Source organism: Cupressus sempervirens, chromosome 3, assembly GCF_028749045.1.
Source record: "Cupressus sempervirens isolate cs-2001-9-10 chromosome 3, ASM2874904v1, whole genome shotgun sequence".
Taxonomy (NCBI): domain Eukaryota; kingdom Viridiplantae; phylum Streptophyta; class Pinopsida; order Cupressales; family Cupressaceae; genus Cupressus; species Cupressus sempervirens.
The window spans coordinates 299,865,902-299,885,541 of NC_143120.1; the positions used below are offsets into that span (position 1 = coordinate 299,865,902).

Below are 19,640 nucleotides of genomic sequence, written 5' to 3' on the forward strand. Positions count from 1 at the left end.
ATATATTATTTAACATATATATTAATATACTCTCTAATATATTATTTAACATATATATTAATATCAACAGTAATTATTACACTTCCTCTAAATATTAATTTTTACCATAGAACAATAAATAAAAATAAAAATATCTAGACATAATTCCCCATAACTGACTAAAAATAAAATTTAAATGGAAGCCAAAACACCCATGTAACTCTTGGGTGTAAACTGCATGCACCCTTGAATTGGACTTTCTGTACAACTAAGCAACATGTGACTATTGATTCGGATTGAGAGATACGGTTAATTGCCCTGGATCAAACATCTATTTGGGTATATAAAAAGCCAGATACTGGTTGGACAAACAGAGTCGCTGGCCAAAGCCAGAAATTTACACGAAGTAATTTTATCAAGCAAATCAATTCAAATCTATATGTTTTGGGTATAAAGGTGCTACAGAAACGTTTAAACTATCTCGAATTTGATTTGGGCATGATTCGTAATTCGAAATATTTGCTTTGCAGGTGGTCTGATCTGATCTGAGATATGGAGCAGGCAGAACTTACAACAGAGCAGGTGGGGCGAATATATTTTCGTTTTGTGCAAATATTTACTCAGATTATGGTTGTGCTTTAAAATATATGTCAAGGCAAACTTTCACTCTATTTGTGATAGTGTTCGTTCCTCAGGGTCGTAGATATGTTATTTAATATCGGTTCAGTCATTTTTACTCTGATCTTCTGGCAGAGTCTGTGTTCTATTGTTCCCTTGAAATATATAATTGTTCTCACTCTATCTACGCGAAGAATCGGATTATAAGGTTGTTTATGTGCCAATTTCTTGGGAGGTGAATGCAATGAAATTATTGGATTGAACAAACTGAATAACGGCATTCGTGTGAAAAGAAGTATGATGCATGAACAGCATAACAGCAATACCTTGCCAATAAGAGCAGAACATGGTAGATCCACACGGTATATGTGAAATGAGTAACAATATTGAATCTTAAATTCAGCCACTTTGAGGGGGCAATCTCACAGCTTGACGATGGCAATAAAATTCGTAGATATGATGCCTCTAACTCCTACTTATAGTATAATAAAATTACGGGAATCCCATTATCACAATCAGGCTGGCTGCTCTTATAACTATTAAATATGGTAACTATCAATTTACCAAGTCCAAAGTTATGCATGCCAATGCCAATACCAATACATGTTTCCACTTTTCAAATAACTGGTATACTAATGTTTTTGATTACAATTGATTCTCGATCTAGCTTAGGTAACTTTGCTTGGACTTAATCTTATTCTAAATAATTTTCTAAAAATTAGATGCAGAAAAGATTGGGTGTATAATTATAGGCTAAGGGAATTCTTTTTTCTATGCAATGTTGCCCTTACCGTATACAACTTAACAATGACCATAATACTCGGGTGGCAATCAGATGTCCTTCATTTGTTGCTTCAAGGACATCTACTTCTGCAATTTAGCCTCAGAAAGAACCAAAAAGAATCTATGACCTACTTGAGTGTCTCTTGCACTCATGCTGATCAGCCTATATTTTCGTATATTATGCCTTTGCAAGGTTCCTTTTGAGACAAGTGAGTACTTGCTACTTTCTATTGGTTTATTGCTTTCAAAGAGGAAGTGTCATAAATGGGGATATTTTGGTGGAAGTATGTGGAAGGAATTGTAATACCACCATTCTGCTAGTGGTAATCATTTAGTACACTGTGATCATTTACCCAAATCTAGGCAATGAAGGTGTTCCTTGAAGCATTTTCTAAGACTGTCAGTTTGGCCATAAGATTGGGGCTGGTTAGAAGAGCTATGAGCTAACTGAGTGCTTAAACAAGAGAACAAATTAGTCAAAAAATCACTGGTGAAGGTGGGATTATGGTCACTTAGCATAAATTTTGGACTATTCTTTATCTTTTCAACTATCTCCACAAGGGCTGTGGGAACTGTGCTTGTACATGGGTGAAATAATGTACACAAATTGATATTTTGTGAGCCTATCTACCATGACTCTAATTCCTTTTTTTTAAAATTTTGGCAACCTGTTTATGTATATCATGAAAATAGGTTACTAGTTTGTTAGGAATGGATAAACGCTGCAAGACACCTGGAGTCTTGATTGTCTCAATCTTGTTTTCTACATATACCTAATATTTTGGCTCTGATTTCTGTACGTCACCTTTAAAACATTCCTAAAATAAATTTTGCTTGGTCCCGTGATATGTTTTGTGTTGACTTTGAGTATCCACCAATTGAGGATGCACGAAACTCCACCAAAACCTTATTCTTGAGACAAGATCACTTGCAAAGATACAGCTTATTGTTATGCCATAGAGGGTCACCCTTGGATACAAATTTATCATTGCTGAGTATTATCTAATGACATTCTATTCTTGTCTCTTCTACCCAATCTACTTCAAAACCATTCTTGCTACTCTTTGTGGTGAGGGACAGAAGAAATTTGTGCAGTAAACTCATGAAAATAGGAATCCAATGCACTAAGGGCTTCAAAATGGTTTAGATGGAATTTATGGAAATTTCTATGAGGTTGTTTTGCACTTATAGCACCTATTATTCTATGATGAGTGATGATTTCAGTTCATTGTGAGAACCAAATCGTAGATGATGTCAAACTGCTTGTAGGCAGATAACAGGCCTTTATAACATGTACCTAATTATGCGAGGTATCTAATATTTATATTTGGCATTTTTTTAATTTTCTGAATTTTGTGTGTCACCAAGTCCATGTCAAAATTGCATCTGCTGAGTTTTATCAAGTTGCAAGTTTCAAACACTGACAACTGAAATAATTGTGCCACAAATATCAAAGATCCTGTTTTGAGCAGTTTTTGCTTGGATGGAAATTAACAATTTGTGGTAACTTTGCTTAATTCTCTTGGGTTCAAATGTTTTACCTTTTGGATGAAATTGCATGAAGAACTTATGGAAGTTCATCTTTATTATGATTGAAGGAACAATTTTGGATCCTTAAGACCAAATCTTTCTTGTCCATAGCAATGGAAATATAGGCTATTTAACAAATAATCTTCCATTTGTATTTTAATGCACAACACATTCTTTAACAACTGGCAGTACCTTTACTTGATACACAATTCAGTCCAGGTTTGTTGCTACCTTGATCTTAATGAAGTTATGAGTTCTACCAAGATCAATTAGCTTTTCCACCCTTTGTTTCTTTATAACCTCCATGACCTAATGATCCATAAACAGGTTGGATGTTGCATGCTTTGCATCACAAACATGGACAGTTACTATTCCAATCGACTCTTGACTGTCATACTTGCTGTTTGAAGTAAAATATGCTAGAGAAGACTCCTTACTCCTTAAAGCCCCAATTTATGATTTGTTTAAGTGTGCATTTTTTAAAGGATGATGATCTAGTGAATTAAAGAGCAAACATATGATGACAAGTACTAGTAACCCATGAAATGACTTCGAGAAATTCAGTGTGGATGAAAAATCTTGAAGAGCCAGTTTCTCCTCTTATAACTATCTCCCTGCTGGTATTTATAGGTGTACGGCCTAAAAGAGGTCATCATGGACATCTTGCAGAATTTGCTTGATGTCCAGAAATTTATAAAATGTGACTTATGTCCCTTCATAAAGATAAGTAATCTTATCAATAACTAGCTCCAATCTCTACATATAGATATAGTAAGCATCACTCTCTTTCATCACTAATTGCTGATCTGTTCTTCCATGCTTAATCGCACCAGCTCTTAGTCTTCCCAAGGTAAGATAATTGATTGCTGTCAATGCCATTTTAATTATTGATCTTACATACAAGTCATTATCTTCCATTGATGCTTGCCGGAGTCAAGACACTCAATCTGCATATTATTGTCTCTTTACACAAATCTCATCACTTCATTATTACAAATAGCAGATGTGTAGTCTCCTTACAATTAGTGTTTATAATAAACATTTTCTTTACTTTGATGCTAACTGTCAAAAGGATATTTATTACCATCTTTTCATAAAAATGGTCTCTTCTCCTTACTTATTGATATTTGATCATACATGTGAACAATATTTAGGGACGTTGATTCTCCATGAGCTGCTGACTTAGTAAACCCAATAACAAATATTATATCCACCCTTTTAAAAAAAAAAGACTTTAAGTTTATCAACCCAAAAATTAAATCACAAATTTGTAACTGAATTTACTATTTCATTGCACAAATATATGTAAAATATTTCCAAAGGAATTGCATATAAAACTATATTTCTAAAGCTCCTCTGGACAATTAATTAAATTCTTTCATTCACAGCAATACAATATAAGTTGTGATTGTTCGATAATCAATAGTTAAACCTTATTTTGACGCAAAACTATTGCCTTGGAATTATAATGTTCTGCCAAGGACTTATAATAATTGGCAGACTTGAAACTTTAGCAAAGCTCGATAAATTAATATTCCACACCCTTTCCTCTTCAAAAATCCTATTATTCTGTTGTTTCCACATAGCTCAAGAACTTCAAATTCTCCAAGAAGATTCATCTGCAATTGGAAATGGATCTTCATCCTTCACCTCAATCGATATGTTTGTGATGATTCAATCTGCATTATTAATCACTGTTTCTTTTACTGTAAATTCCACCATCAATCTTCGCCATGGGGTTGATAGATTTAGTTGCTAAAGATGACTATGATCTTTTTTTATTGATTGTGGTGAAGCTTGCTCAACCACAATTCTATCATGTTATTGTGACTGTTCTAATGTTGATCATTATCTGCAATGGTATGACTTTAATGCTTTATTGGAATTCGGATGTGGAGAATGCTACTGTTTGGATGGTTCTATATAAAAATTATACATCTTCATCTGCAAATTTATGTTGAGACCCCATTTTTATTGATCTTTTCTCGCATGTGATTGGTAATTTAATGGTCTTTGATAAATCTCACAGGCTGGCAGGAAACCAGCTCTATACCAATTGTAATGCCCCCTACTGGGACCTTAAATTATTCATTATAGATTTTTGCCATTCTGCTTTTACAGACCAAAGATTTATATTTCTCCATATTCAATGATTATTTTTCAAAGTTTCTTTATTTTGTATATATACTTGTTCATTCTAAGAGTCATGACTTTTTGTAAATAATATTTATATTATATTTGATAATATAATTATGTAAATAATTATATATTAATAACATATATTATATTAGTAATATAGAATATATCAAATTAATGTTAATATTACTACTTAGAATATTTCTACTTTATATATTTAGATTATTTATCTAAATATTATATAATATTTAATTCTCGTATTTCATATTAATATGTCATGCAATGAATATAGTAAATTTAATATTATAATATTTCATTATTATTTTAGTTATTTGTTATCTAATTATATGGGTTTTATTTTGAAGGGATATCACAGATCCAATTTATGATTTGTTTAAGTGTGCATTTTTTAAAGGCAGATGATCTAGTGAATTAAAGGGCAAACATATGATGACAAGTACTAGTACCCCATGAAATGACTTCAAGAAACTCAGTGTGGACGAAAAATCTTGAAGAGCCAGTTTCTCCTCTTATATCTATCTCCCTGCTGGTATTTATAGGTGTACGGCCTAAAAGAGGCCATCATGGAATCTTGCAGAAGTTGCCCGATGTCCAGACATTTATACAACATTGCCCTACTCTTAGCACCCCCAATTACATTTCAAGACATCAAAGACAAGTTGACTGCAGCAGATTAGCACAATAACAATCGCATTCCAGTGAAAGAAATCCCAAAAACATGTTTATAAGAGTGCATACAGACTAATGGGTCACAACAGTGCTTGATAGGAGGTCTAGACACTACAGATTCCAAAAGATTGAACAAAAAGCCTGTACGCAATCGCAACAACATTTTGCAAATAACAGCTGAATAGAACAGATCCGTGATATATGATTATACAAGTGAATGAATGACAGTATCTTGAATAGGAATGTGAGCCTTATTGAGGGGTTGATCCTGCACAACCTTACAATGAAAACAAAATTTGTAGAAGTGACAGTAGATACCGAATACTCAACCACTACCTCCAATTTATAGCATAGTTTTGGTATGTTGACCTAGTGATACCTGTTAGGTTAACTGTTATATTATTAAACATAGTAAATTGACCAAGTCTAGGTTTAGGGATGCCACAATTAGGCCACTCCATAATCCATTCCATCTAATGGACTAAGGATGTAATGGTTAAAGTTGGAGCAATTGACTCACTCTGAATTTTCTCTATTAGCACTGCTTATGTAGCAGATTATGATTTCTGGCTGTTTCATATACAAGGGTTGTCAGTAAGATTTAAAATATTTTGAAGGATCTCAACTTCTAAGACTTCTTCATTGGATGCAATTCTGTGCAGAGCAATTAAGGATGGTTATTGTTTCAAAACAATTATATGCCAATTCTAATTATAAGGTGGTAGGTTGAGTTTTTAATATCCTTAAATAGGGATAATAGAAAAACAATAATATTTTTAGAACTAGGCACAATTATTTTTTAAAAGCGCATCATTTTTTTAGGGGTTTGGTTGCATATGGGTATGTGTGTGTGTGTGACTATATATATTATTATATATATATTTATACATATATGTTAAATACTCCAGTCTTGGTAATCTTGATTGCTAGACATGGCAGTAATTCTGAGCAACATAAATGATTTAATGCAGTGCCTATATGCTGCCGTGTATTTCTGAGCACTGAAAAAATCATTTACAAATTGGTACATGTAATGAAAGGTCAAAATTTTTAATCACTTTTCTTGTAGAATTTTATCAGCTCTTGCATATTAAAAAGGAACATTGTCATTTCAATTAATGTGCAATTACAAATCTTTTTTGTTCATCCAGTATATGTTTCTCTTTATTTTTGAGCAAAGAAATCTGCCTAATCACATATTATAGTTAAACCAATGTCACAACCGATGAACTCTGAAACTGTGCATTCATGCCATCAAAGAGACTACTTAAATGGCAATTTTTTGGATCAGAACTAGCATAGTATTTTACAAACTGCTTGATGCTTGAGATTTAAGGTTTCTATGCCACCTAGTATCTCTTATGTACTTAGTTCACAATTACTCTAATATTTGTTCCTATATTACACTTGCATCTATGTAAGCGTGTTTGAAGGCCTCACATTGGGCTGTTTTAGGGTAGGAATAAAACAATAATAATTATATTTTATTAAACTTTGGGCCTGCTTTTTCAAAGCTGGGCTGTGGGGCCATTCGGGTGTGCCAAGGTTTGTGCTTGGTGCACCCAGGTTCTTACATTGTGTCCACATGGGTTTGCAGGTGTGCAAATCCTGGTGCACCCACATTGTTGGGCGTGTACTTGGTGTGCACCCAATACAAATCCACAGATACACTTGAACTGGGTGCATAACCGTACCCGATTCTGTGCTTATGTGTGCAAACTCGGTAACGCATAAATTCCTTTATTTTTTCCTAGTGTTAAATCTAGAGCCCAACAATTGATGAAGATAAAGAACAATAAGAAAAGAGCCAAAACAGAAACAATAAACACCAGAAATATCTTGGGAAAACCCTTCTAGAATGAAGGGAAAAACCTAGCCACACAACAAAATATCATTTCATTAATCATAAAAGTTCAAGCGTACAATATCCTTTGCTTGATGCGAATATATAACATAGGGGAGACTCTTCATATTATAACTAAAGGTCTCTTGAGATTCTCTTAACTCCTATAATTAATTATAACTCTTTGAATATTCATGCCTCAATGCATGTGAATGACATATGCCATTTTTATTTAATCCTACAAATTAAACTTAAGTGTCCTTTTCAGCTGAAGATGACAATAACGGTAGTAATGTCCAGATTTCGAGAGATAAAGATCTCTATTGTAGCTATAAAATTTAACTCCCTTTTAGCAAGAGAGAGATCTTTAGCTGAACAGTCACATAAAGCTGCAACCAAAAAAATGTCAATGATAAACTCTGGTTAGACGAATTCAAAACATAATTCATGGAGTTACTCAACATGAACACCTGTAACAATGAGTCATATTCATGGAATCACTCAACATGAACACTTGTAACAATGAGTCATATTCATGGAATCACTCAACATGAAAACCTATAACAATTACTCATATTCATGGAATCACTCAACATGAAAACCTATAACAATGAGTCATATTCATGGAATCACTCAACATGAAAAGATTTGTAAGACTCATAGCTAAGCCTTTAATATTACAGCAAGACCAAAACAATCGCAAGGAAGAAGTCATGGTATGCATTTCAGAATACCAAACAAAATAACGACACAGTCAACAAAGACAAGTTGACGAAGGAGAAGAGGAATCGGTGGTTACAACGAGGCCAAGAATTAATCTCAAATGATGCAATACTGAAATTGAAACCAACAGCTCTACTGAACAACCAGTATCCTTAAATAAACAAGAATGATAAATAACCCAACAAGAAAGAGAGGAGAGTCCTCCATCTTTCGAAGGATACAAAGAAAAAGCCGAAAAAAAAGAGAGACAATAACTGACGGCAATAAAAACAAATCATCACACTAGGTGACCTGAAGACCACAATTGATCTGATTGCAATCGGGCCGCAATTGGAGTGATGCAGACGACATTTCAAACCACACAAAAAACAGGGAGGAGTAACTATTGAATAGTTTGATAGCTTGCTTCATTCAATACAATAAGATCATAGTCCTCTTGAAGATGCTATGAGAAAGCTCCTTTCTTGACAGAACCTAGCTTTGATACCATGTTAAATCTAGAGCTCAACAATTGATGAAGATAAAGAACAATAAGAAAAGAGCCAAAACAAAAACAATAAGCACCGGAAATATCCTAGGAAACCCTTCTAGAATGAAGGGAAATACCCAGCCACACAACAAAATATCATTTTATTAATCATAAAAGTTCAACTGTACTTTATCCTTTTCTTGATGCGAATATATAACAGTACGAGAGACTCTGCACATTATAACTGAAGGTCTCTTGAGATTCTCAGAACTCCTATAATTGATTATAAGTCTTCGAATATTTATGCCTCAATGCATGTGAATGACATATGTCATTTTCATTTAATATTACAAATTAAACTTAAGTGTCCTTTTCAGCTGAAGATGACAATAACGGTAATAACGTTCAGATTTCAAGAGGTAAAGATCTCTATCGCAGCTACAAACTTTAACACCTAGAAAGTCCAGAAATGAACATAATGATTTTTCTCTTATGTTTCTGAGATAAAGAATAATAAAGCAGATTTAGGTACAAAATTCTTTAGAAATTATTTTCAAGCCCTAGCTGACCTTGTCAAGCTTTCAATAGAGTGCTGTTAGGCCTAATAAACATGTCCTTTCTGTTGCTGTCCTCAACGATGCTCAGAAATATGAAAGTACATTACTGAAAAACCTGAACCTGTGGTTTTGAATTTCAACTACAAATCAGTCCCCAGACAGTAATAAAATTGAAACGATAATTGATTGAGATATTCAATAAAGGAAGTAGAGGCTCCTTAAATAGAGAATACAAGATGATCTTTCCATAAGGATAACGATTGAGAATGGAAACACAGTAGACAGGAAGGAAACTCTTCAAATCTAATGATGATAGACATAAAAGTAAGTTTCTAAGTACCAATTAAGATGAACATTATATCAATATTACAATATTATCTTAATATCCTCCTTAATGGTCTGTACTGTCCCCTTTCTGAAATAGTAATAATATCCTTTCCTATCAAACAAGGAATGTAAATTGAAAGACAAACACATCTCAAATAGGCATCATCAGCAAAGAAGAAAGGAAGACATCAAGAACAGATTTTAACAATAATTTCAGACGTGATATATTGGTAGTAGGATCATATGAAATAAGTATTGCATAATGAATATTTTAAATGACTCTTCTCCATTTAGATTTTGCATGAATTTCAGTGATATGATATTAAGTATTTATACATATTCAGTCTAACATCAAACACACACACCAGGAATTATGTTCTCCATTTAGATTTTCCATATGCCTTAACCGATTCCTTTTAGTCAATATCTATACTGCTAATTAAGTTTTTAATTATTGTTGCGGTCGCTAGTTATTCTTGTATCAATATTCCCGAGTCTGCACGTGTGGTTGATCTTCCTCAGTGATGATTGACTAAGTTTTCATTCTTGCATGATCTAATTTAACCAGTTGATAATAATATTATATATCAGCTGTTGATGATATGTATTTCCCAATCACTCATATGCCATCACTGGCTCTTGACCATCGGTGATGTTGCGATAATTTGTGGATTGACATTGTGAAGTCTTACTGTAGCAAGACAATTTCATATTTTGTTGTCTATTCTTCTGATATTGGGTTTGGGTTCATGACAATTTGGTTGATTGGAAATTAACAATTACAATATAACACTAGCTTGACTCTATGACTCTAGGGTAATTGAACAAACCCTAAAATGTTACTTATCTCAAGGATCCTTGGCAATGATGGCAACTTTGATCTCTTCCCATGTCTGTGGCCCTCTCCATGATGATAGTCTCCCTTCCTTTTTCAAGATGATTGAATCCCTCAGATCCACTAAGACACACAAAGGTAGTTAGACATAATCTTCTTACCAGACTAGGTATCTATATGGTGAAGCGTTAGTTGCTAGAATTTACACCACTAATTCCATTAATCCATCAATAGATGTTCTAAATAACTTCAAATAACATCTTCACATCTACAAGTTTACAACTACACAATTTATAAGCAATTATGTAAAAAGTTTTTGATAAAAGGATGTAATACTGACACAAGTAGTGAAGGAGAACACCTTAGAGGAATCACAATTTGGGAGGAAATTGAAACTAAGTCATATTAAGGCCTTGGTTCTACTGCAGGAATTTAAGTAGGGATGTTGTAATCAACAAGGAAGTTTTGTCTTTTCAGCCATCTTTAGACATCATATTTGCAACAAAAAACAGTTTAAGAAATCTAACAGATTTGCAACAAACAACAATCTTTACCAGATTTGAAACATAAACAAGCAACTTAACCCAACTGATTCCAAACAACAACAATCATATTAAAACAACATGGATTAAGTAGGTAATCAACACATGAATTGCATACAATGAATCAAACCCAACAGTAATTAATATTAATCACGATCAGATCTCTACAACAAAAGTACTTTTATGATACTCATTATAACATTGAAACAAATGATGCACTTATAGAAAGACTAAATTGTATTGTAACGTAAATTTCAATGCACTCCTTGAGTGAGAATATCCATAAGAACCAAAGGATTTTCGAATCCTCTAAGTCCAACAATCAGTGGGGTGCCATCCATTGATCATAGCATTGATTTTCACTCACAAAAGATCAGTTGAACACAAAGTTCCCATATGATATTATAACATAATTTGGATGCTTACGATGAAATGTTTATCTAGTTTTATCTCACCCAAAATATCAAAATAGAAAATGGTGCCAAGGCTTAAAATTGAACCCTACACGCTACATCATAGGTTGGCCTTGTAGGCCTTACAATTTTTTTCTAGTGGAGTTTCACAGTTTCTTATTCCTTTCAACTTGGCATTCATCAAGCCACAATTTCAATCCATAATCTCAATAGCTTTTTAGCACGTGTCAAGGAGAGATCTCAATCATTGATCTTCAGTAGCTTTTGGGCACATGTCAGGCAACAACCTTGTTTACTAAGCTATGACAGCTCCTTGGCATGCACTAGGTAGCAATCTTGATCCTTGACCTTTGCTAGGTCCTTGGCACGGGTTGGGTGGTATTTTCACACAACAATTTTCCGCATGACTGAATTTACCTTAGTTACCGGATTCGTGCCCTAGAGGCCGGATCCGGATTCGGGTCCGATCCGGATCCAGATTCGTGCAGATCTGGGCAGGATCCTTGTTTTACACAGTGGATTCGTCAGGATTCGTGGGCCATGAATCCGGATTGTAAAACAAGGATCTTGCCCGGATCTGCATGAATCCAGGCACGAATCCTCAAGGATCCAGCATGAATCCTCAAGGATCGACAGGTTTAAGTGAGTCTAAGTTATTTAATATGACTTTTTTAAATATATATTTTTGCTTTCTAGTGCTAAAATGACCTTTTTATGCATTATATATACTAATAAATGAGAGAAACAAATAAATATATATATATCTGTTACTAGTTGGGGCTTGGGCAAGATCAGTAATATATATATATATATATATATATATATATATATATATATATATATATATATATATATATATATATATATTTTTTTTTTTAATTTATGAATCCTCCACGAATCCTAATCGGGAAAAAAAAAAAAAATCACGAATCCACGGATCCGATTCACGTGCCCGAATCGGTAACTAAGGAATTTACATTTTTTATCCTCAACAACAATAACTTCTTGACAGGTGTCAAATGACACTTTCAAGGGTGAACAACCTTTTATGAGATTGTTGAAAAAGGGACATGCCAAGAAGCTATTAATTCTGCAGGCCTAACATGATTGGTTGAAAATTGAAACAAACTTGAGGAGTCAATGTTGTGATGTTATGAGTAAAAAATATTTAAATTATAAAAGTTCTCATCACATGTCCATTGATACATGTGCTAACGGAAGTTAAAAGGAGCCTACTTATTGTTGGCAAAATGGTCAGCACTGTCCCGAGGTTTGTGACAAGGGACTAACCAGCTGCTTTGGAATCTATAGGTATAGTGGTTTTATGGGGCATTGACAAGTTGATCTTTTGGTGCAACAATAGCCACACTTTATTAAGTGGTATCACAAGTTGTTCACAAGTTCAAATCCCCTCGGGTATCATTGAAGGGGAGATTGTTGGCAAAACGGTTAGCTTCCATTGAGGTTCGTGAGATGGGACTAACCATCTCTTGTGGATTCTATAATACTAGTAATTGTATTAGGCATTAATAGGTCGATTTTTTGGTGCAATGACAACCACATTTGTAACACTCATTGTTTAAATCAACAAATATGGCCAATTGGTGAACTTGAAAAGTAACTAATGGAGTTGGGAAAAGTAACACAGGAAAATAATGAAGTTGAATCCCAATGTAAAATATGGGTCCAATATTCACTGGCAATGGCATAGTGTGATGACTAAATCATGACCTTGTGGTTCTTGACACCAAGGTTTAAAGGGTCCCATATTGGAAAATGAAGGGTATAACAAAAGAAATGACACTTGGCATGGGTAGGAAAGAAGAAAAGAAAAAACTAAGTTCACCAATTGGTGACTCTTTCCATTGATTATTGAGAACAAGCCCACTGTATGGTCACTTTACCATTATTGTGAAAAAGTTCACTGTTTGGTCACTTTTGCAATTTACTGAAAACAACCATGCAACCTTCACAAAGCTGGGTATATGCTTTCAATCTTCGTTGTACAGTATGTCGAGGAAACTTCCACCACATGCTCTGAAATATCTGCTGCTGTAAATACAGCCATTGGCTAATCTTTGATGTTGAGCCCATTATATGACTCTAGCTTGACTCTATGACTCTAGGGTAATTAAACAAACCTTAAAAGGTTACTTATCTCAAGGGTCCTTGGTAATGATGACAACTTTGATCTCTTCCCATGTCTTTGGCCCTCTCCATGATGATGGTCTCCCTTCCTTTTTCGAGGTGATTGAATCCTTTGCATCCACTTAGACACACAATGGTAGTTAGACATAATCTTCTTACCATAATAGGTATATACATGGTGAAGCGTTAGTTGCTAGAATTTACACCATTAATTCCATTAATCCATTAATAGATGTTCTAAATAACTTAAATTAACATCATCATATCTACAATTATGCAATCTATAAGCAATTATATAAAATTTTCTTAAAAAAAGCACATAACACTTACACAAGTAGTGAAGGAGAACACCTTAGAGGAAGCACAGTTTGGGAGGAAATTGAAACTAAGTCATTTTAAGGCCTTTGGTTCTATTGCACGAATTTAAGTAGGGATGTTGTAATCAGCAAAGACGTTCTGTCTTTTCAGCCATCTTTACACTTCAAGATTTGCAACAAAACACAATTTAAGAAATCTGACAGATTTGCAACCATGCAGCCTAAACAAGTTGGGTATATGTTTTCAATCTTTACTGTACAGTCCGTAGAGGAAATTCCCACCATATGCTCTGAAATATCTGCTTCTGTTAATACAGCCATTGGCTATCGTTGATGTTGAGTCAATTTTCTGGGAATTTGTCTTTGCCCCATCTACCCATGGCCTACTTTTGAGAGTTTGATGGTTTAAATTTTAGATAACTCTTTTTTGCATGTTCTAAGAGTATGCACCAGTATACACCAGCTTTGTTTCTTTCACATATGCTCATCTTGCTTGGGTACCATATATGATGATAACCTGTTATTATAATATGTTAATAAAGTTGAAACCCTCACAAGTTTTGTCATACATTTGAACACATAGGCTTCTAATTGTCTCTCTCTTACTAGTTGGCATTTGTTTGCCATTTTAAATTTTTGTACATGACTCTTTCCCTATACATTTGCTGTCTAGTGCATTCATTCTTTTTGGTTTGACTAATTTGAATCTATATGTGAACTAACGGGTGCAATTGGCCGTAAGTATTGATTACTGGTGATAGATTCTAGTTTATGGCATATTTTATTTATTTCTTGCAGCTATCTTTGCTCGTTTTTGTTATGTGAAATACTCTGCTGAGATGAGATATAAGGTCATTTGAGAATATATTTGGATAACTTTTAAGGATATAGCTAAAAGCAAGTTGCCATCGCACATTGTTATCACCTTTTTTCCAGATTTAACATGTATCGACCTTTCATGTTTTCTAGGTTCTCAAGAGGGATATACCATGGGAAACTTACATGACTGCAAAGTTGATCACTGGGACATGTCTACAGTTGTTGAGGCGCTATGACCACAGACCTGAAAATGTTCAAGCAGCTTTAATCGATGATGTGAGTGGAACTCTAATGCTGAGCTATTGTTAAAATCTCTCTGTAGGATACTTTGAATAGATTTATTATCCTTTTATTTAAAATTATCAGGATGTCCTCTACTCTCTAAATTGTTGAAATTAGGCTGTTTATTGGTACTGGATTGCTAGGTTATGCTATTCTTTATGTTTCTAGTTGGTAGTCTATCACTTAATTTGCAAACCTCTAATTTTGCATACTTAAGTGTGATTTGAATGTCATCGGCATTGTTTGAGATGTTCTTCTTAGCAAGCTGGAGGATGTCTTCAGTATGCTTGCAAAGATTTTTATCTTTACGAAGTCTCAAATTCTCTGCTCTATGGTTTTTGACATTATTTAAGTCTAGAATTCATTTAGGTACTTTTACTATGATCTTTGTTTGAGTGTTTAAGACTCCTTTCTAATTATTTAAGTTGTAGTAAAGCTGTCTTTGGTTGATTGTTGTAGCATTGGCTGACAAAAATGTTTCTACAGGATGGTCCTGCTTATATTCGAGTATTTGTATCCATTTTGCGTGACATTAGTAAAGAAGAAACTCTAGAATATGTACTCGCTCTTATTGATGAAATGCTTACAGGTAAAAGTATGGTACATTTTATCTTTTGCTCTTCCACATAGCATGCAAGATAGGATCTAAATTATTGGTTTCTTTATATTCGTTTGGCAGCAAACCCAATGCGTGCAAAACTCTTCCATGACAGTTCACTATCAAATGAAGATGTTTATCAACCTTTTTTGAGGTAACTATGCTAAATAGAAAATGCATGCATTTATGTAATTGTTTCTTTGGAGAGATGTTTGGAGAGTATGTAATTTTGTAAATGCCAACTTCCATTATAGCTGTTTTACTACTGAAATCAACAACATGGAGTTTCAGTGCTTATATAATTAGATTAATCTACTTTACAAAGGTAAATGCCAAGCTTCTCCCTTTTGAAGGTTTGCAAAAGAAAAAAGGTTAACTATCATGTAAGTCTTATGATGATAGGAGGAAGCATAAACTATACAAAAAACACCTGGACAAAAGGCTGTTTGTTCGAAGAAGACCATTCAACAAGGGAATGCAAGGATCATATGATCTAGTGAAAAATTCTTGATGGGCATGCAGTTGAGAGTTTGAAACAAAGAGTTATATTGTGGAGTCATACAGTGAAGTGGTATTTATGCTCAAATAGGGATGAATTGAATTTACATAAGGTTATATTATGGATTTAGCAGAAACTGGCTATATTCTAGGTTAGTGTATGGTAAGAATATTAGAGAGAAGCCATGCATAAGAGACCACACAATGCCAGATGGATTTTGTATGCTTAAGGGGACTAGGTTGTAATGCATATGATCAATTGGAGGAGTGTGTTGGTTAAAGGACCATAGGGAAGAATGGGACCACACTTGAGAACAGAAGTACAGTCAACAACTGGAGTGTATTTGGTACTAGAGCTATGATTTGTAGTGGAAATACTCCCAACAATCCAAGTGTGATTCCTAGTGGAATTGCTGTGATTGTTGAAGTGCTTTTGGCAATGGAAGGATTGATCCTTAGAGTATGGTCAATAATTGAAATATGATTAAAAGGGTGAAGGTACATTTAATGAAGATGTTCATTACATTAAGTTGTTTTGGAAATGCATTTGACATTGGGACTATGACTAATAGAACTGCTCACAACAGTGGAAGTTTGATGACCAATGGAGTTGCTCCTCGTAGTGAAAGTGCTCTTGGTAATGGACGTATTGACAATGGGAGTATGGTTGATAATGAAAATAGGATTTGAGATAAGGTACTTGAAGGTGGAGGATTGTATAATGAAGATATTCATTAAGTTGTTTTGCACACCAGCGTTTCATCTTTGGTCAAAGTGTCCTTTGTTCAAAGCTCATATACATTGTGCCATGTCTCTCTTTCTATTGAGGGTGATATTATTCATAGCCTATTGTATTTCAACATGTACTCAATTCTCTATGCTGACGTTATCCTTGTATAGTCAATTCTCTGAACTTATGGTTGATCACATTGAGTACATTTCAAACTTGTAGCCTGGTGGGATAGTACACTAAATTTGCTTACCATGAATTGAAGAGCATAGCTCGACATTAAAGTTGATGGTTTAGAGGAAGTCAACCTCATTGTCTTTTGCTTCCTTTCGTCTTTCATCAAATCTTTAATATTAATCTCCATCAGTTCAATTAGGTTAGAATATTCTTTTATGCATCAGTGGAACAAATCATTGAGGGAACATGTCTCATCTTTGGAGCATGGATGTCACTCCAAGATTCTTTGAGCATTTGGTTCCCTAGGTCCTTGACGCCCTTCATATGAGTTCCTTTCATTAGATTCCAAACCAAGTGATTCTAAGGAGTTTGGATCTTTTTTCAATGCTTTATTTGTTAGAACTATTGTATAGACTTTTTGTCTTTATTTTCACTGGAAATTAAATAATTTTCCTTTTCCCACATAATTTTAAAAAATGGTTGAGATCTAATTTGTTCCATTAATGTTGTTGGTACTCATGCTAGCAATTTAATTTGTTCCTTTTAGGACAACACAAAATGGAACAATTTGTAATGATATGCTTTTCTTCAAATTATGAGGAGAAGCTTGCTTGTAACAAGAAACAAGACATTGGTACTCATGCTAGCAGTTTACTTTGTCCCTTTCAGGATAACAGAAGACATAATGCATAAGGATAAGCGCACATTGCTTCTTGCTGTATATTGTTTATTGTATGTAAGAATTACGAAGTCCTAGAACGTAAGAAAAGACTTCTTGCTATTTATTATTTATTCTATGTACAACTTAAATCTTTGGGTTTTGGCCCTCAAGGATGGACTACAGTGGTCTCTAGAGATGCTGTATTAGATTAGGTAGTACTGTCTTTATGCTGTTAAGTAAGAATGATCACAATGAATTTATTTTTCCAATTTTTGTATGCTATCTGAATAGAGTCATGTTGTTCTAATATGAACTTGCAAGTTAAAGCTGATATGAACACTCGAGAAGTGATACATATATTGTAAAGGTTTCAGAGCTGTACTTTTTTGATTCAAAATCTTTGGGTTTTGGGCACAAATCACAAACCAACAAAGAAATTGCCTATCTTTTCAGTTCATGGGCAAGGGCACAAGGTTTATTGATAATTCTACTCAATGATATATATTTTAAATCTTTTCTTGAAAGTAAACTTTTCCAATAGCTAACAAATGGTCACACCTTGTTGCTAGAACCAAATTTACTTTTAGATAATGTGAGTGCCAACATCCTTGTAATGCAAATAATGTAGTCCATACTCATAATATTGAATGGATAACCCACAAATTCTAAATTTTACAATGTTTAACAATATATACATATTCTTCTGCCTCCATTGTAGGAGCTCCATGAATTGAGTGCACCTGCCAATTCCATGCGAATGTCTTCTCTTCTGTAGGGTGCATCCCTGACCTACTTGTGGATACCAATTCACAAAACAGTACACAGTGTAATAGCATTTTAATTTGCACCTTTTAATGTGACATTAAATGGAATAGATGCATGGCAAAATCTCTCTTTGAATTAGAAGGGCAACCTCAAGTAAATAAAAGCTAACCTAAAACTGGATAGTACACGCTTACACTTTACAATCTATACTGGGTGGATCTTGCTGATGTTGTTTAAATTGTACAAGCATTTTTTGGGTTTTGCCAATGCTAAAAGGCTAATGTGTTTTTTCATTACTACGTAAAATATTTTATGCTTTTTGATTAAAAACAATTCCTACTACTACATGCTTATGTTGTGCAGTTCAAAGCAGAGATTTAGCAAGTATCCATGGAAGAATAGGTTAATGCAAAAACATGAATTCAATTTTTTAGTTTAAATGTATGTCTTGCTACAAATCCACATACTACACTTTGAGTAAGTTGCTGATACTGGTACAGGTGCTACAGGATATGGGTACAGGTGTGTGGATGTGGCAATTTTCTATCCTTGGGTATGGGTATGGGTGTGGGTAGGTTTGTACATATATGCATACATACACATATATGTACGTATGGGTATATATACATACAAAAATAATACATTTGAAATGAGTAATAAAATACTATTTGATACTCAAATAATTAAACAGATATATAAGAATAAATAAAAATGTGTTTAATAGAGCTGTAATATATATATATATATATATATATTTCGATGGGGCTTCTTGGGAAATCCGCGTCTGGCTGGTACTTTTTGTATTTCTCACCAGCGGGACAAAATTGTAGCAATCAGGAAAACACTTTCCTTGGGGAATGCCACATACAACTTGGCAGAATTGAATGCGCTAGTGGAAGGATTGATATCTTGTATAATTTTGAGTATCACTATACTCGCAATTGAAGGTGACTTTGCAATCATCAATCATTTGAGCAGATATCAATTCCAAATTTGCAATTAAACTCGTTGCTTGGCAGGGCATTAGAATTACTTGAGTTTTTTGATGAAGTCACCATTCACCATATCTATAGGGAACTTAACTGTGCGGCTGATAAACTGGCTAATATTGCTGCAGATGGAGCCCTGGTTAATCTTGTGGTTCTGGATGTCGAGGTCATTATCCCAACCTAGCTAAGATGGAAGCCATGTCACTGTGGG

At 34.1% G+C, this 19,640-nt stretch overlaps 1 protein-coding gene across 4 annotated transcripts in view; it reads left to right on the top strand.

Annotated features, from left to right (window-relative positions):
• The first annotated feature begins 245 nt into the window (after nucleotides 1-245).
• The window catches only part of LOC149566172 (vacuolar ATP synthase subunit H family protein), a 62,375-nt gene continuing 42,980 nt past the window's right edge, over nucleotides 246-19,640 (top strand). Inside the window, exons 1-5 of one of the 4 annotated variants that reach the window (XM_089819591.1) lie at nucleotides 246-318; nucleotides 510-561; nucleotides 14,880-15,005; nucleotides 15,498-15,600; nucleotides 15,691-15,763. In XM_089819591.1, the coding sequence (XP_089675717.1) occupies nucleotides 532-561; nucleotides 14,880-15,005; nucleotides 15,498-15,600; nucleotides 15,691-15,763 (332 nt within the window). In that variant the 5' untranslated portion in view covers nucleotides 246-318; nucleotides 510-531. Of the gene's footprint in view, nucleotides 319-351; nucleotides 436-509; nucleotides 562-14,879; nucleotides 15,006-15,497; nucleotides 15,601-15,690; nucleotides 15,764-19,640 lie in introns of those variants that run through there. The other 3 variants (XM_089819589.1, XM_089819590.1, XM_089819588.1) reach the window with 3 other exon arrangements.